Source organism: Meyerozyma guilliermondii, genomic scaffold (genome assembly GCF_000149425.1).
Source record: "Meyerozyma guilliermondii ATCC 6260 scaffold_3 genomic scaffold, whole genome shotgun sequence".
Classification (NCBI taxonomy): Eukaryota; Fungi; Ascomycota; class Pichiomycetes; order Serinales; family Debaryomycetaceae; genus Meyerozyma; species Meyerozyma guilliermondii.
In genome coordinates this window covers 312,113-336,096 of record NW_001809798.1, presented here as the reverse complement: position 1 = coordinate 336,096, position 23,984 = coordinate 312,113, and the positions used below count along the sequence as shown (strand labels likewise).

The following is a 23,984-nucleotide window of genomic DNA, read 5'->3' as shown; positions in this document are numbered from 1 at the left end:
ATAATAATACCTCGCAAGTCCAGCGGGGTTATAATAGGTCGAAGCAGCTCGTGTGATATACGACTCAGTGGAAATGACGTGTCTCTGAAGCATTGCAGGCTTTCAATTACCGTAAAGGCGCGACGTGATTATATCTATATAACCGATTTAAGCACCAACGGTACCTTCGTCAATGACGAGACATTGGGAAAGGGTACCACCAGTCTCTTGAAGAGTGGAGATAAAGTCAAATTTGCCAGAACAGGAGGCGAATTCATATTCCGTTACTCGTCCGATCCAAATGGAGCCGATGGACCTCGAAGCTTTTTTGACGATTACATTCTTGGAACTCAACTTGGAAGTGGTCATTACGCAGTGGTCAAGGAAGCACGAGACAGAGCCTCAGGAGATATAGTGGCCGTTAAGATCTTTCATCCTAATCGATCGGCGTCTGGCGATGCTGAAGAAGATGCCAAACTTCAGCAGGAGATGAACCTATTATTGTCAATTAACCACTCGAATATCGTCAAGTTTATTTCACGCTACGTGGAGCCGATAAGTCCACATGCAATGACCACATACTTGGTTCTAGAGAAAATGAACAGCGGCGAATTGTTCCAACGTATTATCAATAAACTGAAGTTGGGCCAGGCGGAAACCAAAGCAATCTTTACTCAGTTATTAGCAGGTTTGAAATACCTTCACGAAAGCAATATCATCCATAGAGACATCAAGCCTGAAAACATTTTACTTGACATCTCTCCTCGTGTCTCCCCAGATCAGAAGCAAACGGGCCCGTGGGACGAACACGAGTACGATGTAAAAGTTAAGATCGCTGACTTTGGTTTGGCAAAATTTATTGGAGAACTCAAATTCACTAACACTTTATGTGGAACCCCAGCATATGTGGCACCTGAGATTCTCAGTGACAAGCGTAACTATACAACGAAAGTCGATCTTTGGCTGAGTGGCGTCTTGCTATACGTTTGTCTATGTGGATTTCCCCCATTCAGCGAGGAACTTGCTCCTCCCAGTATGCGAGAGCAGATTCTAACTGGAAAATTTGCCTTCTACTCTCCATACTGGGACGATATTAGCGATTCCGCATTGGACTTGATAAGTTCCCTTCTAATTGTCGATCCTTTGGAGCGATACGATGTTTTCCAAACATGTAACCATTTCTGGTTTTCGGAAGACGACGCCAAAAATGAACTGGGACTGTCGATGGAAATGTCGGGAAACACTCAAAGAACGTCATTTCGTTCGGACAGTCAACCCATGAGCTTGCGGGAAAGACATGCATCGGAATTGAACGTTTCACAAAGCCGAGATATGTCGATGCAACGGCCATAAGTGGAATGGATCTGCTATATACAAGGGCCGAAGCTTATCATTGAAGCTGGGCTATAGAATCTTTCCTCGTGCGGAAAAACACCTGTAACATAGACTGTGTGGTTAACATGTCTAATTTGAAAGTCTCAGGAACTTTGTCAGTATCTGCAAACTTTTTCACTTTCTGTTGAAGGTTCAAGAGTGATTTGAGAACCTTTCTTGCACCCAGAAGTTCCTTAGTACCGACATAGGAATCAAATAGACCAATGAGGCAGGACACATCATTGCTTGCCTCCACGCCAAGTTTGAACCATTCCATAGACATGCTGAAATTTTTGAACATGTTCATTTCTAAAAATCCGAGCGATGCAAAACTTTCCTTAAAACCTTTACTCGCTGCAACTTCAAGATAATATCGCGATAATGTGGGGTCTGTAGTAGAGTAAAGCTGACCCAAATAGTAATAAGATTGTAATATGTGGCCATCGAACTCTCCTAGTTTTATGCTCTTCTCGAAATGCATTTTTGCCAAAGTTAGATTCGGTCTAGGTTTGAGGTATTGGAAGTAGTACGCCCCGAGTTTGGCATGGACTTGTCCAGCTAGTATAGTGTTGCTTTCCAAGTCCAAAAAATTCTTCCAAAATTGTTCCGCTTGAGGATAAAACTTCTTTTCGAAAGCCAAATCTCCACCCATTTTAAACACCAAGGGATGTTTTATGTTCGTGAGTTCTTCTATCAAGCTGTTTGCATACTGGTAGTCTTCTTTATTGACATCAGGCTTACGAATGGTTTCAAAAGCCAACATGGTTATTGCATCATTATTGCCTAGCTCAGCAGCTTGTTCGACCAACTCATTCTCAAGACGAGCCAAGTTCTTATTCACTGAATTGGTGGAGCTTCGTACCATTGCAAGCATCTCTTTGAATTGCATCAAGTCATTATGCTGAACATATCTCGGTAATTGAATTTTTTCTGGGCTGTCCAAATTGTCATAAATCGATTCGAGCACCGGAATCATTTTTTTGTAAGAGAGTCTGGTATTATTGTCAAATAGCATACGGTTGATTGCTTTCTTAGCAGGTAATATTGTACTTAGCGAGGGCCTGCCACGAGACAGTACTGTAGAAACACCACGAACCCATGTTCGAAGTATCATTTATCGAAGATATTTTTCGCGATAAAATGAAAAATATATATTTTATCTACTTTGCGTTGTAGTCTATGAAACTATCCACACCACCAGTGCTATGATCTTCAGGGGGAGTTTCTTCCGGAATGTATTCGTTGTCAACGGTGAATGCAAAATTTTCAGGTTGGTGAGAATCCAAACCTGGATTGTGGGGTAAGTTCTCAAGACTTGCAGATGGGCTTGCAAGTAGTTCATTGTTGGAATTGGACGGATGAAGGTCCAGCTCCTCGTCAAATAAATGGTTTTGGTCTCTATACTCCATGTTGTAGTTCTCGTATTCTGGTCCACTTGCTACTAATGGAGCTACTTCTGCCATATCGTGGCTACGAACACTGGTCCCTGAGGCAGGCGATGTTCGTGAATCCACCCCTAATGGTGACTTATCCTGCCACACATCTAGTGACTCGGTGTTGATTTGAAAGTTTCCGCTTTCATGGTTATCGTCTTGAATATCGACGAGATGCAAGTCTGTATGGTATCTAGGTGGGTGGTGCGGTAATTGATTGAGCTCCAAGATGTAAGCGTGCAAAAACTGTAATGTGCTCTTCACACCCACAAGAACATGGGGTATGGAAGTGCCACCATCATTGCAGTACGCAGTGCTAACCTGTTGGTCTTCGCTGAAGTCATCACAGATTGACCATTGGTTGGCTTCTGAATTGACGTTATTGAAAAAGAAGACGGAAAATTTGGGGGGAGCCGAAAGGCTAAGACGTAATTCGTTGCTTCCCTTGTTTATGTTATTGTCTAGTAATGAGCACGTCACAATGCTCGAGATTGGGTAGAATATTCGAAACAAAATTTTCGAGTCGTTGGCCATGGCGCTGAAAAAGTAATTGATCTCCGAGTTTTTCTTCGATAGTATCACCAACAAGTCGGCGCTGGACATGGCACCATTGAGAGTAAATGGAGAAAGATTCACAAGGGTATTTTTCAATGCATGGAAATGGTGATTACCAGTTCTTACTCGCTGCCACGAAGCTACCGAAAGGGATGAACAGTCGATGAAGCAGTACTTCTCACTGATATCAATCGGCGACGGCGGAGAGCTCATTTCAAAACGAGCCGACAGACTGGCAGAATATGGACTTGCATCGCCAGTGCTTCCAGAATCGGATTTTTTACCCATCCGCTCAAACTTTCGAAGTTTGGCCCGTCGATTTTGAAACCATATTCTAACTGCCTTTTCACTCATATTAGTCTTTTCACTGATTTCTCGCCGCTGTTCCGGTGAAGGATTATGGTTCTGCTTGAATGCTTCCAAAAGATAGTCTAACACCTCACCCGAGGCTCGGGTTCGTTTCGAACCATTATCATCTGACATCGTGGGAACCCCTCAAGAAACCAAATATGAAAAAATGAAACCAATAAAGCTGATTATTGGAAAATGTTGGATCAAGAATAACCTGGAAAAGAAATGGTGAATTGAATATTAGTACCGGCGCTACGAGACGCAATAGCCAGTGGACTACAGTAACCTCAGCTAGTGGGTAGGAGGACACAAAGTTTGAGTCAGAGCCTGCATATATACGCACACGCGCACATTACCCAAACGGCTACATCGGTTTGTAAGTGTCGCGAAGATGTTAAGACCAGGTTGAATGGTCGCTTAACTGCCATGATGCGTTTAAACCTATAAATATTTATGCATTCAGTTACGATTCAAGTTGTTTGCGTGTTATTGCTACTCATGTTATGCTAATATAATTAAAGTATCGATGACAAGTCATAAAGTTGTTACTTATATTAATCCATCATTAGCATATACTATAGCTTTATCCACAACTTTCTTGAGAAATCTTAACAAGATGAGCGGCCATAAATCGTAAGATTCAAAAAAATGGTGAATTGCGAGGAACTCATACGATTATATGGAATGCTGTGGTGTGACCCATGCTTCTTGAAAAGTTGGACTCGTAGGATTCAACGAAATTACTAATGAAATGAAGTCAATTGTGCTTGGAAACAATGATGTGACACTGGTTGTGTACATTTGACACTACTGTGTTGGAAATAGTGAGGGTTGTTGGCAAGTTTTTGAAGCAACATAATTGCTATAAAGGTCATCATGTCATTATGACCAAGGGCTATTTACATATTATCCAATTATCTAAAGGATGATTCTGTCAATTGAATACGTGGTGTATCCAGAAAGCACACACTTGACACTGTGAAAGGCTCAGTTGATAGGCTACATGTTTTGCTCCGGATTCACAGTTTTGATACTGAAGTCTTAAGTGAGGAATTTTTCCTTGGTTGACAGTCAGTACAAATGGAAATAAGGAGAGCAGAACATGAGCTAAACGATTACTGAAAGGAACTGGCATTGACGCGGTTCCACGGTTGCGTGTTGCCAGAGGGCACTCATACATGCGTTTGATTCTGGGAAAGAAATGTTCAAGAATGAGTATGCTAACTCATTATTACGAGTCGACTTAGATCATGATAAGATATTGTCGATGGACGAAGAGGTCAGCAAGAAGGCTGGCAGCACCAAGTAAGTGGTGACAAGTTGAATACTTGGTATAAATTTTGCAGACATGCTGAATTTGTCAAAAGTATGAAGTATCGACTATTCAATGCCATCCATTTAATACCCTGGAACTAATGTGTCGTACCACCGACTTTGGGCCTAGTTGCAAGTCCTCTTGGTATCAGTCTAAAGATTGGGTGATATCAATTACGAACTACGAGCTCGCATGCAATTACACAGCCGACGGAGTTATTTCCGGGTGGCAAAATTCGAGATTTTATTTCAATCAAATAGCCCCGCTTCCAAGAGCCTGCGGCTTCGTATGAGCCCTCGGGTTGAAAACCCTTTAAAGGTGCGGAGATAATTCGGGTATAGACCGGACTATGCGCTAAACTTGGAATTATGAGCGCAACATTTTGCAGCCCCAAAGTCGGATATAAGATTCTATTACCTGTTGGGTACTGGTATTACTAATGGCCGCTTTACTTGACCCGTTTCTGCAGTATAAGCCTCGTCATTTGACTCTATATAAGACGGAGCCTACAGCTTTTCAGCATCAAAATGGTTCTCGAAAACTCAACACTTACACGTTTAGGCAAGTCGGGCCTCAGAATTAACCATGCAGTCGTTGGTACTATGCTTTTCAATATGCCTCCAATAGGTGACGTTGATATGGGTATTAGCGAGGAAACTTCGATTGCAATCTTGAAAAAATGTTATGATGAAGGATTGCGTACTTTCGACACTGCCAATGCATATGGAGGAGGCAATAGTGAAAAAACAATTGGAAAGTTTTTGAAACAATACAACATACCCCGTGAAAATGTTGTCATTATGACGAAATGTTTTTTACCTATGGACTTCGCACCAGGTACAATCAGTTCAAGCTTGAACTTCAATGATAGAGGCTTATCAAGAAAGCACATTTTGGACGCCGTGAAAGGTTCAGTTGAAAGATTGGGTACCCATATTGATTTGCTCCAGATTCACAGATACGACCCCGAGGTTCCAGACGAAGAAATCATGCGTGCCTTGAATGATGTGGTTGAAAGTGGTCAAGTAAGATACTTGGGTGCTTCGTCAATGAAAGCTTATCAATTTATTGAGTTGCAGCACACTGCTGAAAAACATGGCTGGCACAAGTTTGTATCGATGCAAAGCTTGTACAACTTGTTATACCGGGAAGACGAGAGGGAACTCAACGAATACTGCAAAAAAACTGGCGTCGGCTTGATTCCATGGTCCCCCAATGCAAGAGGGTTACTTGCGATCCCAACCAGCAGCGAAAAGTCTAAGGCAAAATTTGAATTGCCATTCTTACACCATCTTTTACACTTAGATGCTGAGAACGACCGCATCATTATTGATCGAGTAGAAGAAGTCAGCAAGAAAATTGGATGTTCCATGGTGGAAGTCGCTGCAGGATGGTTAGTTGCAAAAGGAGCCAATCCAATTATTGGTCTCACTCTGTTAGATGCGATAGATTCTGTTGTAAGATTGGCGACCATCAAACTTACGGACGAGCAAATCAAATACCTTGAGGAACCATATCGTCCCAAAGTTGGATTTGCCTAATTGGTATATTTTAAGAATATGAACTAGAAAATAGAAAAATTCATTTTCTAACTTTGTCTACCTAGCAGAAAACACCTCCAATACCTGTCCCTATTTGCACACGGCCAACAATCTCTCCCCAGTATGTCGCTACAAATTCATGGATGAACTGTAGGTCTGAATAAGCATATGGGTCCAATTCCATATCATAAATATCCTGGTAGGTGACTTCTATCGATAATTTTTCCTGAAGTGGGTGTCCGTCAGTATACACCACGCCGTTGTTTTCGAGTTCCTGCATTACAATGTCATTAATCATGCTGAACCACTTTCTTGTGAGTCTATGGAACGACGATACCAATTCAATAAGTTGTTGATATCTTGTAGCGTCATTCTCAGCAGAGATATCGTCTTCTTTGTCTTCGCGATTCACCGTGCCGGCACTGGCGAACCACAGGAATGCCGACCATATGAATTCTCGCCAAGACATGGGAGCGGTTGCAAATTCAAGCCACCACAGTGGTTCACCTTCGGCCAGATGAGGATCATAAAAGAGCCAGTTTTGTCTCAGCCCCGACTTGGTTGATGTCGAGGTATTAATCGAGCTTAGTTCCTCATTGGAAAACGTCGCTATTGCATTGGAGCCAAGTTGGCGTTTCTTGAGTCTTCTAAACCGTTTGTAAGCGGAGCGGAATTTTTGTAGGTCCTGACGAGTGGCCTTCAACTGATTCGCCGGGGCATTGAAGTTGGTTGCTTGACCATTGGCATAGCAAATTTTTACATGGCCAGAGTTGTCAGTCGGAAGCGACACCCCCACATCGTATACATCCTGATACATGAGGATCTCATCACTGGTAACCGTTATTATGTGGGGAGTTTTTAAAACACTATCATTTTCCGAAAGGTCATGAAGGCCCACGTTATAAATCGGTTGTGACATGGACACTATATTAGACTGAATTGTTTCAGTGTCCTGAGAAATGAGAGATATCAACGAGAGAAGGTAGGTAAAAGCGCCAGCAGTATAGTTGGACAAAATCACGGGATCATGGTGAAACAACATGATACGTTTACGCAACAAACACTGTTTGTACAATACAAACACCAATGGGCCCAAAACATCGAGAAGATCAGGCAAGGCACTTAATAGGTGGTGGTCTGTTTTGGGAGATATGGGATTTGGAGAAAGCTGTGATCCCGTTAAGCTCAGATGAAGTTCTTCGAACACCAGATAATCGTTCCAGCTCTGTAACCGCAAGAAGGTGTAGAGGGTGGAATCCAACGATTCAATATGTTCCCATCCAGTACTGATATACTCGTTTGGTTTCCATGACTTTGACACCGGATCGCAAAGAATTCCCAATGAATACATCTTGACTTTTGACCGGTCCACCGACGTTTCCGTCAGTTCATTATCACCCTCGGTCACGCTACGGTACTGACTTAGTCCATAGAGCATTTTATCGTCGTTTTTATGAACAATAAACACCGTACTGCTGTCGCATTCATGAATTCCGGAAGGTAAAGCTTTGTATTCAATACCAGAAAGTGATAATGATGGGTTACATTTGGACCATACGAGCTTGTAGCCAGTTTTTGTATCAAACTGAACCAAGAAAGTGGCCACTACCTTGGGAGATTTGTACTCGTGGAGGTTCCTTGTCATGTTGATAGGAAGAAATGGTGTGTGGAGGCGTGAGAATGGGATAAGAGTGAGGAGAGGAGGAACAGAAGAGCAAAGAGGTGAAGATATCTAGACAAGTACAATGAGAAATTGCAATTGCCACCACAAATAATTGGATTGGATAAGCCATAATTGAATTATATTGATAAAAATGTAATAATGGAACGTTGTTTGACTTGTAGAAAAATGGCCCTCAATTGACACTTAATTGATTGTGTGCTACAGCCTGTAACACAATGTTTTATTATCGGTCTGTCTATGCCCGTATTCTCAACACAAAGTTGACCACCACTGCTATTAACAAGAAGAAACAAAGCATTGTAGGACCAAAACGATCATCGTATGGACCAGATCCTCTCAACCTGATGGCTCTGGCTCTCCAGTGGTATGTGACTAAGGCGTATACCATGGTCAACATGGCAATAAATGTGAACAAACCAGCAGAGACCCTGCCAATCGAATCACCAAAGTTCAAAAGACCCACACCAAGTGACCCCAAGATGACGGTAAAGTTGAGCCATGACAAGAATGTTCTCTCGTTGGCAAAGAACACCTTGGGTTCCACTCTGGCGGGAAGGGCGATTCTCTTATTCTGACTAGACATTAGGGTTAGAAAGACGACGGCTGCGATAAATTAGAAACGTGGGTACAGGTGTGCAGGACACGGCTTCGATACATCCTGCACGGGCGCTAAGTTGAAGTTAAACATTAAATTATTTGAATAAATACTACTTGCGAGCCAATGGGATGGGGTTGGCGACAAAGTAGGAGTTTTGTTTGGTGGCCACACCGGCGAATGCGTTGTAGAAACCTACAAACGCAGTGATCACACCCATCACACCTCCGGCTCTGGTTACCCCAAGCTTGCCTGTTAAATCACCAGCACCCAATAAGATAAACGTCAAAAACAATAAGAAGAACAACGATGTGAAGGCCAAAGTAGATTTGATGGTGCAGAGCCACAACATGAACGTGAAAATTCCCCAGGCAATGAGATAGAACCCAACGGCATTATGGAATTGGGTAACATCGTCGCCGTAAGCGGCAGCAATACCAAAATTTTCGACATTGATGGCAGCAAAAGATAACCAGAATGCACCGTAAGACGTCAAAGCGGTTCCACCAAAAGTGTTTCCCACAGCCAACTCCCAAACTCCTGCCAAAAACTGCACTGCACCTCCGTAGAACGCAGCCAAACCAACAACAACATTGGGAACAGAGATACCCATGGCACGAGCGTTATACATGGACAACACAAAAGTGGTCAACGAGAAAGCACTAAGCCCCAACGGCGCTGGGTTGGCAAACTTGTTGGCAGGGTATGGAGCTAAACCAGGGTTCAACGTACCACCAAAGGCATTCATCAATTCATGCTTGTAAAATTTTTGCTTACCAATGATGACGAATTCGTCACCGTCACCAGCGGTGCGAATTCCACCAACCTCCTCGATAGAGCTGGTGTCCTTGGAATGGACGGAATCGTTAGATGAAGTCATTAAAAGATGAGTAATAAATATTTAAATAGGTGGTTGAAAAATATTGCCTGATTTGCCTTGTTAGTAGTTTAATAAATATTTGCGCATCTGTTGGGAACTGTGACTTTTTATATTATACCCACAAATTTCGTATATATATGTGCGTTGCTCAAAAGCCCCACCTATCATCGCTCAACCCCACAAAATTCGCTGGTTTCGGCTACTGCGCTCGGACTTCAATGCGCGCCAGGCGGCATTGCGGCAGGGTTTGGGCCTATATGCCGTCCCGGGCATCGACCCCACCTGAATGCGGGTGAATTCACGAGCTTGGCACGTATAATGGGCCAATAATGGCCATGCAAGATCGGGTATTCGGGATCTTACAAAGATTTGCGCTGGTGTTATAAGGGGTGGCACTATCTCCGATTACGAAATGAAGATCATTAACTATTACTAGAGGCCAAAACCTGTACCTAAGCATATTTATTAGGACAAACTATTTTTGCGCTCGGAATAGTTGTGATGACTCCGGCTGCTAGTATATATGCGCACGTGAGAGCTTCTCATCCAATAATTGGTCGCGTGGTCTAGTGGTATGACGTCTGCTTCACACGCAGAAGATCTCCAGTTCGATCCTGGGCGTGATCAAATTTTTTTAATTTTCAAGCTCTCAAAAAACACCCTGGACAGACTAATTTTTACTCTGGTGCAAATTCACACTTCAAGCAACTCCATGTCCTGCTTAATCACTTGAACCTGTTTTGCTTTACCTCCTAAGTTTCTCAGAGTGTTTCTCATCCAGAAATGGACGCGTGGTCTAGTGGTATGACGTCTGCTTCACACGCAGAAGATCTCCAGTTCGATCCTGGGCGTGTTCATTATTTTTTACTTTGCAACATTTTTTTGCAGCTTAATGTTCTTGTTCAACTATACACTTTCTATACGAGCAAACTCTCTCTTCAAGTTCTTGAACAATTTCTTACTTTTTCCAAGCGACGCACGGTGAAATACTCGCTTGAAAGTCCGCGCAAAATTCACAAACCAAGTTTCTTCTCCAGCCAACATCACTAGCAAATTCAAAATAGCAGCACCAATAATTATCCAGTATGCTCCTCTTGACATATTTGTGAGTTGCATAAGATTTCCCATCCAAGAATCCCCTTCGACCAGGAAAAGGGCAACAGAAATACCTATAGCAACAGCCACATTGAGTAAGAATGGTTTGTTCTTTGTCATTGGTTCCCGATATGGTGGGCCAGTACTCAACACTATAGCAATAAGAATATACTGCAAATTAGTGAAGAGGAAAAGAATTGAGTTATCAGAAGATTTTACCTCGTCGTCACCTCCAGGCACAGGTTTGAGATACCAAGGTTGATGTTGAACATATAACCACACAGCAATTTGGAAGAATAAAATGACAAGAATATGACAACATAATGGTATTAACACCTTGGGTGATACAAGGTTTGCTGTTGGTCTCTTTACGACAATTTTTTCATAGGGTTTGGACCATGACATGAAAATAGCCAATGGGAGAATCAAGAAAAGATCGATGTAAAGAAACTGGAAATCTCCCAAATTAGTGCCCCTCTTGTAAAGAATTGTCACGGTAATGAACTGGATGGCTGAGTACAAGGACATATACTTGAAGCAGGAAAAACTGGTGACAAGACTTGATCTTCCCTCTCGAATAACGTCCAATACACATGATATCTCGAACACTCTTGAAGTGAATGGAGCAGCCACCGAAGCTTCGGCTTCCGACAAGGATACACCAACATCTGCTGCCTTCAATGCTCCGCAATCGTTTGCTCCATCACCACAAAATCCAACAGTATAGTCTAATTTTCTGAGTTGCTCGACCAATTCGTGCTTTTCATCGGGGCTCATTCTGGCAAACACATCACAGTTCATCAAAAGCTGTTGCGTGAGGGTATTATTCCTGACTTCTGTCAACAAGTAGCGGAAAATGTCACCGGTTATAGCCAATTTATAGGACTCTGGTGTTTCTGCTCTTAAGTCCATTTCTATGGGTCTTAAAGTATACGGATCCAATTTGAGATCTGGGTCGTTCATGTTCTCCCATGTTATTCCCGTATCATTACCTTCGGTAAACGAGGGTAAGTAAATGTGTTGAACTTCTGGAGCCACAAGCTCACATTCTTTGGCAACACTAACGGCAGTCAAGATATTGTCACCAGTACACATCACGGTTCTGATTTTTGCAGCGTTCAATTTATTCAAAGTTGGTTTACTCGAGGGCTTCAATTTGTTCTCAAAGACAATGAACCCAATAAATGTGAGATTTGATTCGGCAGATTCACGTTCGAGTTTCTTGGAAGCATCGACTGTCTTGTAAGCACATGCAATCACACGATAGCCATTATGAGTATAATGGTGAAGAAGCTCGTCATAATCCGTGGGAATACTCTCTGGATTACAAATTTCAATCATGACTTCAGGTGCACCTTTGCAAAAGACATAGCCAGTATCATCTTTGGACGTTATAACAGACATACGTCTTAGGGACGCAACAAACTCAAACTCGGAGACGATCAAGTAACCGGAATGTATCTCAGATCCAGGATGAACCGCACTCTTGGAATCTTCAACGTTCTCAGTAAAGTTCCATTTAGTAAAACCAAACATCTTGACATCCAATGGATCACCAAGTAACTCTCCCTCGATGAGTCTCAACGAGTGGCATGCTGTCATACACCCCAAGAGAACTTCCTCGTGCGAAGATTTGTGAGCATTAGATTCCAGTTTGGTTGCCTTATTGTAGTCCACTTTCTTGCAAAGAGTCTCAATTTCGCTTTCCAAATCGTCAAAAATGATTTCTTTACGTCCAGTTGCGTTGTTCGCTACATGAACGCCCAACACATCTAACCCATCTTCTGTCAAAGTACCAGTTTTGTCAAAGCATAACACATCGAGTTTTCCCCCAATATTGACTCTGGTGGGAGCGATGCAGAAGATTTGAAGTTTCTTCAATCTGCTGATTGCAAAAGTAGTACCGATAGTGAGTGTCGCAGGTAAAGCGGGTGGAACGACAATGGTGATGATATCCAATGCTCTTAGTATCATGAGCTTCTTTGGTAAGCCAAGCTTGATAAAGTTGTATGTGGAATAAGTAAACCCAATTGCAGCAATTAGAGCCATGAACCCAATATACTTGAAAGAGTCTTCATAGAACTTGAAACCAACTGGCTTGGGGAACAACATGGAACGAACAAGAGATCCTTTCGTGGTATTAAAACCAGTCTTGAGTACCATAGCCATAACGGGGGAATCGTTGTATGTCTTTATCTTCAATATCTTAGTTCCATTGTATAATTGTGATCTTGCTACCAATGGAGATGTGAAATCTTCAGAGAGCAATTGGGTTGTTTCAGAAGTAGCAGCAATTTTAGATACTGGAACACTCTCTCCTGTCAACATTGATTCATTTATCACACATTCACCATTGGTTAAAAGAGCATCGCAAGGAACAACCGTCATGGAAGGGTCGACTTCAAAGACATCTCCAGGCACCAAGTCGTTAGAATCTACCTGTTTCCAAAAACCATTTCTCCACACTCTAACTTCGCATACAAACTTGGAAATCTCTTGAAGTCTTCTCATGGTGGACTTGGTTTCGATTAAACTGTTGACGATGGAAATCAACGAAATGAAAAAGATACACGATGCATAATAAAAATAATCGTCGGCAAGCCAGAGGAAGACGGAGAACACTTGAAACACATAAAACGGATGTAATACTTCGTCAGTGAGAAGCAGCATGATAGACTTTTCCTCGATTTCAATATTGTTCTCACCAAAATTATGGATTCTCTGCTCTTGTGTTGATTGAGAAATTCCTTCCTTGATGCTTTTTAAGTTAGTCCAATGGCTGTCGTACCACGTTGAATTTGTTCTAAAGATATCCTCGACTGGACTGTAAAAAAACCGAAGGTAGCGATAGCTAAAGCTGAGTAAGTTTTGAACCACTGGGTTGAGGTCGGCAGTCTCATCTAATTTGCTTTCGTCGTCCGCAACTTTTGGAAGTGCAAGAAACGAAGAAAGTCTTTCGTTGTATCTTCTCTTATTGATTTGAACAATGGATAACTCACCATATTCGTTTTCAATCACACACCAATCGGCACGCCCCAATGGACATTTGTTTCCCATCAAGCTGATACGATAACGAGGCAGCCATCGTAATACTAGATATCCCAAACCCAAGGTTAGTATGCATAAAGCATAGTACAAGAATATTTTCCAGCGACAATTTGAGTATCCAGCAATTCCTATTACCAAATCTTCTTCTGCCAAATAGAACCTTTGGTACTCCGACACTGGCTGATACTTTGAAGAGTCGTGGACATCTGAGCCCAGATGAAGGGAAGCGGACTCATCAATGCTTTCTGAACCATTTTTACCAGATTCATCTGAACCTCTGCGGTTTCTTCTTTCAAATAGCGACGCAGTCGACGAATGAATAGATCCATAACTACTTTCATTGTCATTGATAGCACCACTAGAAGATCCGGTACGGTGGAGCTGGTTTATGGCATCGTATTCAGCTGAGCCTGGGGTAGCACCTTGAAGTGAATGAAATAATGATGGCTGGTCTTCTTCATACTTGTCTACTGAGTAGTCCCAATCGGTATTGTAATCGACGGGATCTTCTGGGTTTTCGAGGGTTGAACCTCCTGGCGCCATTTCGATCTCATCTGCTCTGAAAAACTTGAATCCATACTGAGATTCTGCCGAACTTGAGGTTGCGTTGGATCGAACAGATTGTAAATCTATGTCGTTTCTGTTGTCCGCCGCCAACAAAGGTGAAGTTTCTCGAGAAACAGACAGGCCCTTTCGAGTCCCACGACTTCCAAAGTGATGAGGATAATGAAACGAGGTAATGGAAGAAGGAATGATTTCTGAAACAGCACCCGAGTACATTTCATGGTTGTTAGCCTCGTTGAAAAAACTACTTGTTGTCGAGTCCACCGAGGTAACCGAATGCTGTCGAGTCCTCCTTTGCACAGACGACGAGCGGCGTCGGTGGCCATCTTGTTTTCTACCAGATGGCATACTTGGTGGTTTTCAATAGCAATAATTTTCAGTGCGCTTATCGCTGCGAATTCCGGCTGAGGCAATATGACAGAATGAAATTTTCAAAAATGACAGAAAGTTAGTATGAAAGGGGAACTTGGATTTACTCTTTGTTGATTCTGGTAGACGAGATTGTTCAAATTGACATTCTTGGACCAATGGGTAATTATAAGTCTAACAGCCCATTAGCAACCCAAGTAGAATTTGATATTTTAGCAAAAAACTAAAATTTTGCAAATACAGTTTTGACTGCAACAAAAAGATACACAATCCGAAGGAACTTTCCCTATTCATGCCAGATTAAATTCTGCTCTTATTGCTGATATTGTAGCAGAGTGATGATAATTCATACGCCCCACACTAAAATAACCCCTTCCAAATTAATCTCCAAATTTTTATTTCGTAAAAACTAACAGGTAATGCAAACCACGCTCCTTAAAGTTTCACTAATTCATCCCGTTTACTCTTCTAACACTGTTGTTCACATCCAAATTATGGCTGCAACTACTCCATCTCACCAAAGACATCCCAACACCATAATACAACTTGAAAGTTGGTATGAGCCGTGAGTACCACGGTTATGCCTCTCAAGCTCAAGCTCAAAGTGGCTTCTTCGCCCGGTCTGCAAGAGGAAAGGTCAGAACTGCCAGCGCCCAAGATTAAAATCAAGCCTCCGTCGAATAATGGGATAAAAAAACCAATCAAAAAGGAAAGTAAAAAACTTAAACTCAATCTATCTTCCAAAAAACACAAGCCATCAACCGATGAGTTACTCAAGGGAATATCAAAACCACGCACAGTTCCTAAGGTTAGAGTGAAACCCACGCGAGTTCCTGGTGAAGGGTATGATTCTGAGGCTCCAGACGTCGAAGATGATCCATTATTAGAACAAGGAATTATTATCAGGTTTCTACCAGATGCAAATCTCGATTTTGTAAATAATGCAGTGGACTCAGGCGACTTTACCGGCTTGAACGTCAAATGGATGACAAGGGAGAAGGCAGTGGTTAGCATAAATGGAGCATTATATTCTGCAAGGTTATTGGAACTTCCCACCATCACCGAATTGTACAAGACATTCGACAAGAAAAACATTTTTAAAACCATGGATATATGCCAAATTCTCTTGGTGATCCGCCAAATTAATCCTAGTAATGTCAATCCTGAAACAGACTTTGATATTCCACGAGAGATGAGACTGGTACATCCGCTATACCAAATGTCACCCAAGAACGAGCTCAGGCCAAGCAAATCAGTGCTCAGAGATGGGCTTGTATATCCGTTTGAAAATGTCAATCGACGGTTTCGTCCACGAAAAGTGTCGCATAATGTAATGGACGATATAGACAACAAAGTGGAAGCACTTCTCCGTCTTGATGAAGAAGCAGAAGAGAGCCACTATGACATAATAGATGCTAGCCAGCAGAACTTCCAGAGATTTCAGAGTCCAACACCCTCGGCGGCCTCAACACCAGTTCCACAGGAACAAACTACCATAGATATGGAACCAGGCGATGATTTGGAAGAAGAATTGGCGAAAGCTTTGGAGACGGAAGACGTGCAGGTTGGCGACAGAATCGAAATTGGAGACAAAGAGATGGTGGTTGGACTCAATGAGGAGATTCAAGAAGCAGAAAACGACGCCGAAGAAGACGAAGAAGAGGAAGATGATGATGACGAAGATGACGATGATGACGACGACGATGAAGATGACGAAGATACAGTGGCGGGCAAACAGCACCAGAAGATGTTGGAAGAGGAGATAGCAGACTTGGAGAAGGCAGTGGAGGTGCGTCGCAAGGGCTTGGAATCTGCAACGCACAAGATGATGAAGATGAAGATCCAGACCAGTTACAACACGCTTAAAGCTTCTTTGGACTCTAAGAAGCGTGAGTTGTCGAAATTGATGGCAGAGAAGATTCGGGACCGGGAAATTGTCGATGCTCAAGAAGGTACTCGAGCCGAGGCTGCAAATGCGATCGACGAAGATGATGAAGATGGAGATGATGGAGAAGAAGGAGAGGGAGAAGCAGGCGAGGGAGAAGACGAAGACGAAGGAGACGGTGATATAGATGACCTTTTCTAAGTTATATAATGCATTTATAAACCAACAGACTGCACCTTGTGGACCCCACGCTTTGATTGGGCACGACTCGAAAAAAATGTGCGATGAGAAGTTGAGTTGATAACGCCAGTTAGGAACTCCTGGTGCAAGCCTCAAACTTTCTTTCTCTGCCTTTTCTGGCTCCACAACTAACAGAAAGTGCCCCAGGTCACTTTACTTTAATTTATAAAAAGATTTATTCGGTATGCTGACCAACTCAATCAAGTTACTTGCTAGTGATGTTCATCGTGGATTGGCCGAACTAGTGGCCCGGAGATTGGGATTGAAGCTCACACCCTCTGAAATTAAGAGAGATTCGACAAACGAGGTTCAGTTTTCCATTGGTGAGAGTGTGAGAGATGAAGATATTTTCATCATTTGTCAAATTGGATCTGGTGTTGTCAATGATCGAGTTTTGGAGTTACTCATTATGATCAACGCATGTAGGACTGCCAGTGCTCGTCGTATCACGGTGATTTTGCCTAACTTTCCTTATGCCAGACAAGACAGAAAGGACAAATCCAGAGCTCCTATTACTGCTAAACTTATGGCAGACATGCTCACCACTGCTGGTTGCAACCATGTCATCACCATGGATCTCCATGCGTCACAGATCCAGGGATTCTTCGACGTTCCAGTGGACAACTTGTATGCTGAACCCAGTGTGGTTAGGTATATCAAGGAGAGAATAAACTACAAGGATGCGATTATAATCTCACCCGATGCTGGTGGAGCCAAAAGAGCCGCAGGATTGGCTGACAGATTGGATTTGAACTTTGCATTGATTCACAAGGAGAGAGCAAGAGCAAACGAGGTATCACGTATGGTTTTGGTCGGAGATGTCACCGATAAAATCTGTGTGATAGTAGACGATATGGCTGATACTTGTGGAACTTTGGCCAAGGCTGCCGAAGTTCTCTTGGACAACAATGCCAAGGAGGTGATTGCCATTGTGACTCATGGAATTTTGTCGGGAAATGCCATCAGTAACATCAACAACTCCAAGTTAACTAAGGTCGTGTGCACGAACACGGTTCCATTCGAAGAAAAATTGGAGTTGTGTCCCAAACTCGACACCATCGATATTTCTGCCGTGATTGCCGAGGCGGTCAGACGCCTTCATAACGGTGAGAGTATCTCGTACCTCTTCAAAAATGCTCCTTTATAACCTTATACTGTATTTCGCAGCCATAGTTAATGACGTAACCCGCCGAACTTTTTTGTTCTCGCATATATTAACAATCCCACGACCAAGACTATCCAAGTTTGTTTCATCATTCCACTTGTTAATATGAGCGATCTCGACCGGACATGTCGGATTTGTCGAGGCGAGGCTACTACGTCACAGCCTCTCTTGCATCCATGTAAATGTCGAGGTTCGATTCGATATATTCATCAAGATTGTTTGCTCGAATGGCTCAAGCATTCGAATAAAACCACAAAAAAATGTGATATTTGCAACACTCCTTACAAATTCAAGACGATTTATGACCCTAGCATGCCCCAAAGAATCCCTACTACGTTTCTTTGGCAAAAACTTATCCAAAAGACATCCAGTGGTGCCATCCGAGCCATGTCGATCCTCTTGTATTTCGTGTGCGTAGTCATTGAAATCCCACTCTTTTGGAAGTTTCTGGCTCGAATATATACGTGGGCAATCGATGGGACTTTACCTCAATCAAATCCAACCCTTATAAATGCATTGCTTTTTGGTGAACTCAATTTTCTGAATTACAACCTCGAAAACTTGACGCCCATGGCACTTTCAATTTTCAAGTTTCGCAAGTTTATGGAATACACCTACTTCAGTGGCATACGCTATGTGTTCGTGTGTGTGGTGGTGTTTCTTGCGATATTTGTAGAACACGAATGGATTGTGCGTGATGAAGGTTATAACAAAATGTTGGTCAAACGAATTGGAAAAGAACCTCGTGCAAAGTTGGTAGATATGCTCCAACAAGCATTACAAGGTTTGCGAACAGATAGCGCCGAAGGGGACGAAAATGCAAACGAAAACTTGCAGCGGTTGGAAATGATCGCTCGTGCTCTTCATGATATACAAGAACAGCCCCAGTTGGGCCAACGAGGACAGTTGCTCAGAAGGGCCATTGACGAAACAAATGACCAACTAAGAGCAGAAAATGCCCATCCAGAACACAACGTGCAGCTCGAAGACACTGATTCTGAGGGTGAACAAGAAGATTTGATTCCACCTCAAGATAACGCTGACATTTTAAATGACAATGCTGATGACGCAGCTCTCGCAAACGATGTCTTTGAGATTTTCGGCCTCAACCTCAACCTATCTGCCCCTATATTGGTGATGGGAGTTTGCAATGCAATCATCGTTTTATTACTATTTCTCTCCTACCTTATTCCACATCTTTTCGGCATCCTTACTTTCTACTTGATTTCAAGCATAGTGAGAGCCGCTGAGACCAAAGCTTATTACTTGACCAAGGCTTCATCTTATGTTCAAGAGCTTTCCTTTGTTAAAACCATGGTTGCCACGGCTGATCACTATGCGAAAGAAAATGAATGGGTAAGGGTAGGTTTCGAAACCTTTAACTCTTCGATTGTGGTCCCTCTAACCAACAAGTTTGAGCGCTTGATCATACTCCAGGAATTTTCACACCCAACATTAATAGAAAGGACCACATTCCTTGTCGTGGGTTACGCTTCAATCTTTTTCATCATTTGCAAATTCATGAATAGTATGGCAAGCGGTGGTAAGCCATTGGTAGGCGCCTCGAGGAAAGTTTATAAGGTTCTTTTCGAAGTGACTACTACCGCCAAAGTTTTCCTTATATTTGCCATTGAAATGTTCTTTTTCCCTGTCTATTGCGGCTGGCTTCTTGACATTTGCATAGCTCCGTTATTCCTCGACTCATTCAAGAGTAGTGAAGGACAAATGTTGAACATATTATTCACCTCAAGTCAGCCAGTACTTCAGACCCACTACATTCGTCTTTTCATATTCTGGGCTTTGGGTACTTTGTATATGCTTTTCTTCGCCCTTTTTGTTGGAATGGTAAGAAGCAAAATTTTGAGACCTGGAGTTTTGTTCTTCATTCGATCCCCAGATGATCCTAATACCCGGTTGATCCATGACGCATTAGTGAAGCCATTATCGCTTCAAATGTCTCGTATTTTCCTAAGTGCAAAGGTTTACACTTGTTTCATCATTCTTGGTATTGGCGGCATAACTTGGGGCATCAGATTATTTTTGGCCTACATTTACAAGGTTGATAATATAATGCTTCCCTTGAAGTATACGTCCGCCAACACGATACTAGTGGCTGCTGTGGATGCTGCCGATATCTATTTCAGTAAGCGAACGTATACCAAATTTTGCTTGCAATATTGGAAACGAGTGTTTGACGTTTCTGCTCACAAGTTGCGTTTGTCACATTTCATTCTTGGTAGACCAGTCGCACAGGAAAGAGGTTATGTTGCTTACAGAAACCTCTTTGTTAAAATTAAAGGTACTGCCCAGCCAGATTACTCGCGTCCTGTGACATATAGAGACGCACAAATAATTTTCAAAGAGCAAAATGTTGATGCGTTGTTTGTTCCTGACGGCAGTTATGTGAGGGCTCCGGACAACGACACGATATCTCGGAAATTTATCAAAAAAATGTTCGTGCCGGTGACTAAGGATGATAAGTTACTCAGAGAGATTGAAGTTAATAATCCAGAAGAAGAATTTAATTCCGATTCATCAGATGAAGAGGTGGTGAATGACAATACCCATACAATCGTTTACAGGCCACCTTATTTCAAGCTTAGGTGTTTTGGCTTGGTGTTCTTCGTGTGGCTCTTCTCAGCGTTCTTGATTATAAGTGTTATATTCTCTTCGTTGATCATCGGGAAGCTATTAACAGAAGCTATAAGCATTAAAACGTTTGCTTCTACGGTTTTGAAAAGTGAAGCGCCCATATTGAGCCACTTTAATGCTGATTTATTGTCCATCTTCCTTGGCTTGAAAATGGAGCTTTTCTTGTTGAAGTTTTGGAATATCAGAAAAAACAAGAGATTGCATATTGTCGATGAGACAAATGCAGAGCCAGTCGAGGCTGACCAGTTTGCAGACGCTGCTGAAAATAACAATGCCCTATTCATGGATCTTATGCCCTGGGTGGGTGGTGGAACAATATTCCCATTGGCTGTGTATTCATTGTCATCATTTGTCTGGGCACTTTGGATTGTCTCAGTTCACAAATTGTGCATTGACTTGGTCGCCAAGAGTTACGATGGAATCATAGATCCTTCGGAAATTTATCGAGAGCAATTCACCGATTTTCTCCTCACGAAGGAAACCATATTCTTCCACTTTCTTGCTGGATTTGTCACCGTTGTACCGTTTGTTACCTGTTTCACTGTGGACTTGCGTATCGGAAACTTGAACCGTCTTACATGGTCCGAATGCTTCAAGCGGTCAGGGTTGAGGGATGTGTTGGTGAATTTTATTGAATTACACGGATCAGCTGTATTCATTAGAATGCTCGCAACCTCGTTTCCTAATACTTTCGGTGTTTTCAATACCATAAAGGTATGGGCCGTACTGTTGGCAATATTCACAGCTGCTAAAGCGCTGGTCTTTTTGAGACAGTTTTACCATTCGATATCCGACCAGGTTAGGAATGAAAAATATGTTCGGGGAAGGGCTATTATCAATGACAATGATGATTAAAGATATTTATATATAGTAAAAAATACACATTTCTGCTTTCAATCGTCATTCTCTTCTTCGTCGTCGTCCTCATCGTCGTTTTCAACTTGCTTCTTGGGCTTTCTTCCTCTTTTCTTGGGTCCTCGTTTCTTCTTTTCGGCATTTTCCATTTCTTTAACGTAGGTATCATGATCATACATTTTTCTGTCCCGTTCAATCTTTTGTTTCTGCTTGATGATATGTTCAAACCGGGCTTCTTTGAGTGGATCATTGCGTAAAGCAAACGGAAAATCATCCATCTTGACTCGATTTCGTCCATGAGCTCGTGCGTATTGTTGTGTAGCGTAACATAAATCACCCAAGTACTCGGTTAAGGTGTCATCAAGGGCATTAGCAGTTTCTTCAGAGGGGTATGGACCATCTCCAAGAGCATATAAAAGGTCTTCAATGTCCTTGGTGAAATATCGTTGTTTTCTACGACGACGAAGCTGTGATGAATATTGGCTGTAGCTGGGATAGCTAGAATACAGACTGGGGTACTGGCTCAGGTGGGACCCTGGATACGTGGTGTACGAGGTATAAGGTGTATTACGACCTGAATATTGATTATCGTAGGACATGAGGTTGATATTGAGATGAAGATGAAGATGAATTCGCGCGACTCAGAAAGATGAAGTATGGCTGTGAGTGAGAGACAAATAAGTACGGATGGAATGGTGTTGGTTGTGAAATGGCATACACAATAAAGAGTGGCTTTCGACTGGAATGGTTTGACATTGAAGGGCTTGAAGGTTCTTAACCCGAAATAGCATGGGTTAGTTATCGTCTTGAATCTAATTTGCATCTTGTTACTCAATGATCAGATAACACTTGGAGCAGACTTAGGTACTCAAGAGAGTTGCAGTGACCTTCAGTGAGCTTAAAAACACTAAAATTGGAGCTGAAGTCAAAGTACTGAGTTCTAAAGTCCAGGTGGCCAGCACTGTTGGAACCCATTTTTGAGCAGTAAAGTTTTCAAAGTCTCTCATCCTAACAACTCTTCCACAATTACAGTCTCCACTGTACCATCCTCAGGTTCTGGAAGCGCATTGAAGTTTGCTTTCCCCAGAATTATGTTACCAATACTCTCAACTAATTTTCCACTTCTCATTTCCTCCAAAGTGCAATCGATCAAATACCCTTCCTTGGCCATCATCAGTGCCACTTCAAGCTGATGATTGTCCAAGAGAGAGTCGTTGGTGACAACAACCAAATTCTTCTTTAGACGCAACACATCAATGATTGACCCCGTTCCGGCGTGAGATACTATTATGTCGGCCGTTTCTATATGTGAAAGAATATCGTGAGTGAAAGGAAATGCTAATACGTTCATGGATTCCGACTCCAAGACAATTTCGTCGTCTGAAAGCTCACCTTCACGCTTGAATCCTGAGGCCTCTAAAGATGTCACTGATTTTTCAAAGTGACCACGACTGATATGGTCGCCGGATTTTCCAATCTCATTGCCATATTGAACAACCAACTTTCTTACTCCTAGTCTAGCAAGCTTTGAAACACATTCAACCAGACATACATATGAGATCAATTCTCTGAATGTAACGGTGGCCCCAGTGGTGACCAAAACGGTAGCCATTGAGTTTGGAGGCTGTTCCTGCAGATCGCATTTCGTCTCCCCAGATTTCATCACGTGACAACACTCATAACGATAGGGCCAAGGAAACGACGTTTTGACGAACAGGACTCTAAAACGGTTCACAATACCGTTATATCCGAAGAGGAGGTAACTAACCAAATACTGTTACTTTGAGCTTCTGAAATGTGAAACTAAGGGCGGTATGCATGGACACAGGTTCGGGCCGGAGCACGGCGCCAAAGCCCGGCACCGGGCTTAATTTTCGGTTTGATTGGAGTCGGTTATAACAGAAAAAATCTGGACTTTTCGATAAAAAAGTCACCGAATAAGATGATAACGGCCGTAGAAATATAGTGGGCACATATTATACCAACCAAAATTGTCAGCTTAACTTTATGGAAAACTCGGTCGAACGCTTCCCCGGGCCAAAAGTCCGACGATCGGTAGCCTGCAGATTACCAAGATGTAGTTATCAATAGCATAAAGCATCAATGTGGTAAAACCTTCGAATAGCCCGAATATAGCAACTCTCTTAACCACCCTACTTCTCTAGTGCTGTCTTAGACTTGTTTCTTACCCCACAATTTCATATCTCGGTTCTCGTAAAACTACGTCCTATCGTGGAAACTCCGAAACGACATTTTTCGTGTCGCAGCCTTTATGTTGGTTTTTTTTTGTGACAAGCCCTTGCTGCGTAATTGGCGATTACCACTCATATCATAGTAGTGGACCAACGCGCCGTACACTTCCACACATATACCCCACAACTGTGCCTTTCCGGCGACCACTTGA

The 23,984-nt window shown here is 42.5% G+C and overlaps 13 protein-coding genes and 2 non-coding genes across 15 annotated transcripts; 7 read left to right on the top strand and 8 right to left on the bottom strand. All coding sequences in view use genetic code 12, as the record gives it.

The window, feature by feature from the left end:
- Nucleotides 1–468: 468 nt before the first annotated feature.
- On the top strand, nucleotides 469–1,332 carry DUN1 (serine/threonine protein kinase; the record flags this gene model as incomplete). The annotated part of the gene is made up of 1 exon (XM_001484707.1): nucleotides 469–1,332. One exon carries the CDS (start codon nucleotides 469–471, stop codon nucleotides 1,330–1,332), a length of 864 nt encoding a protein of 287 aa, XP_001484757.2.
- A 37-nt stretch (nucleotides 1,333–1,369) lies between these two features.
- Nucleotides 1,370–2,467, bottom strand: PGUG_02485 (uncharacterized protein; the record flags this gene model as incomplete). The annotated part of the gene is made up of 1 exon (XM_001484706.1): nucleotides 1,370–2,467. The coding sequence occupies one exon, from the start codon at nucleotides 2,465–2,467 to the stop codon at nucleotides 1,370–1,372; it is 1,098 nt and encodes a 365-aa protein (XP_001484756.2).
- Nucleotides 2,468–2,513: 46 nt separating this feature from the next.
- On the bottom strand, nucleotides 2,514–3,824 carry GRF10 (Grf10p; the record flags this gene model as incomplete). The annotated part of the gene is made up of 1 exon (XM_001484705.1): nucleotides 2,514–3,824. The coding sequence occupies one exon, from the start codon at nucleotides 3,822–3,824 to the stop codon at nucleotides 2,514–2,516; it is 1,311 nt and encodes a 436-aa protein (XP_001484755.2).
- Nucleotides 3,825–5,534: 1,710 nt separating this feature from the next.
- PGUG_02483 (aldo/keto reductase) lies at nucleotides 5,535–6,548 on the top strand (the record flags this gene model as incomplete). Its single annotated transcript, XM_001484704.1, has 1 exon — nucleotides 5,535–6,548. One exon carries the CDS (start codon nucleotides 5,535–5,537, stop codon nucleotides 6,546–6,548), a length of 1,014 nt encoding a protein of 337 aa, XP_001484754.2.
- Nucleotides 6,549–6,609: 61 nt separating this feature from the next.
- Nucleotides 6,610–8,193, bottom strand: PGUG_02482 (uncharacterized protein; the record flags this gene model as incomplete). Its single annotated transcript, XM_001484703.1, has 1 exon — nucleotides 6,610–8,193. One exon carries the CDS (start codon nucleotides 8,191–8,193, stop codon nucleotides 6,610–6,612), a length of 1,584 nt encoding a protein of 527 aa, XP_001484753.2.
- A 274-nt stretch (nucleotides 8,194–8,467) lies between these two features.
- PGUG_02481 (uncharacterized protein) lies at nucleotides 8,468–8,815 on the bottom strand (the record flags this gene model as incomplete). Its single annotated transcript, XM_001484702.1, has 1 exon — nucleotides 8,468–8,815. One exon carries the CDS (start codon nucleotides 8,813–8,815, stop codon nucleotides 8,468–8,470), a length of 348 nt encoding a protein of 115 aa, XP_001484752.1.
- Nucleotides 8,816–8,939: 124 nt separating this feature from the next.
- Nucleotides 8,940–9,707, bottom strand: ATO7 (Ato7p; the record flags this gene model as incomplete). Its single annotated transcript, XM_001484701.1, has 1 exon — nucleotides 8,940–9,707. The coding sequence occupies one exon, from the start codon at nucleotides 9,705–9,707 to the stop codon at nucleotides 8,940–8,942; it is 768 nt and encodes a 255-aa protein (XP_001484751.1).
- A 555-nt stretch (nucleotides 9,708–10,262) lies between these two features.
- On the top strand, nucleotides 10,263–10,334 carry PGUG_05933. Its single transcript has one exon. It is a non-coding gene; the product is annotated as a tRNA-Val (tRNA).
- A 158-nt stretch (nucleotides 10,335–10,492) lies between these two features.
- On the top strand, nucleotides 10,493–10,564 carry PGUG_05934. Its single transcript has one exon. It is a non-coding gene; the product is annotated as a tRNA-Val (tRNA).
- A 49-nt stretch (nucleotides 10,565–10,613) lies between these two features.
- On the bottom strand, nucleotides 10,614–14,762 carry PGUG_02479 (putative acid anhydride hydrolase; the record flags this gene model as incomplete). The annotated part of the gene is made up of 1 exon (XM_001484700.1): nucleotides 10,614–14,762. The coding sequence occupies one exon, from the start codon at nucleotides 14,760–14,762 to the stop codon at nucleotides 10,614–10,616; it is 4,149 nt and encodes a 1,382-aa protein (XP_001484750.2).
- A 601-nt stretch (nucleotides 14,763–15,363) lies between these two features.
- On the top strand, nucleotides 15,364–16,869 carry PGUG_02478 (TATA-binding protein-associated factor TAF7; the record flags this gene model as incomplete). Its single annotated transcript, XM_001484699.1, has 1 exon — nucleotides 15,364–16,869. One exon carries the CDS (start codon nucleotides 15,364–15,366, stop codon nucleotides 16,867–16,869), a length of 1,506 nt encoding a protein of 501 aa, XP_001484749.2.
- Nucleotides 16,870–17,092: 223 nt separating this feature from the next.
- On the top strand, nucleotides 17,093–18,055 carry PRS1 (ribose phosphate diphosphokinase subunit; the record flags this gene model as incomplete). The annotated part of the gene is made up of 1 exon (XM_001484698.1): nucleotides 17,093–18,055. One exon carries the CDS (start codon nucleotides 17,093–17,095, stop codon nucleotides 18,053–18,055), a length of 963 nt encoding a protein of 320 aa, XP_001484748.2.
- Nucleotides 18,056–18,178: 123 nt separating this feature from the next.
- PGUG_02476 (E3 ubiquitin-protein ligase) lies at nucleotides 18,179–21,580 on the top strand (the record flags this gene model as incomplete). The annotated part of the gene is made up of 1 exon (XM_001484697.1): nucleotides 18,179–21,580. The coding sequence occupies one exon, from the start codon at nucleotides 18,179–18,181 to the stop codon at nucleotides 21,578–21,580; it is 3,402 nt and encodes a 1,133-aa protein (XP_001484747.2).
- A 38-nt stretch (nucleotides 21,581–21,618) lies between these two features.
- TAF19 (Taf19p) lies at nucleotides 21,619–22,179 on the bottom strand (the record flags this gene model as incomplete). The annotated part of the gene is made up of 1 exon (XM_001484696.1): nucleotides 21,619–22,179. The coding sequence occupies one exon, from the start codon at nucleotides 22,177–22,179 to the stop codon at nucleotides 21,619–21,621; it is 561 nt and encodes a 186-aa protein (XP_001484746.2).
- Nucleotides 22,180–22,583: 404 nt separating this feature from the next.
- Nucleotides 22,584–23,243, bottom strand: PGUG_02474 (N-acetylglucosaminyldiphosphodolichol N-acetylglucosaminyltransferase catalytic subunit; the record flags this gene model as incomplete). The annotated part of the gene is made up of 1 exon (XM_001484695.1): nucleotides 22,584–23,243. One exon carries the CDS (start codon nucleotides 23,241–23,243, stop codon nucleotides 22,584–22,586), a length of 660 nt encoding a protein of 219 aa, XP_001484745.2.
- Between the last annotated feature and the right edge of the window lie 741 nt (nucleotides 23,244–23,984).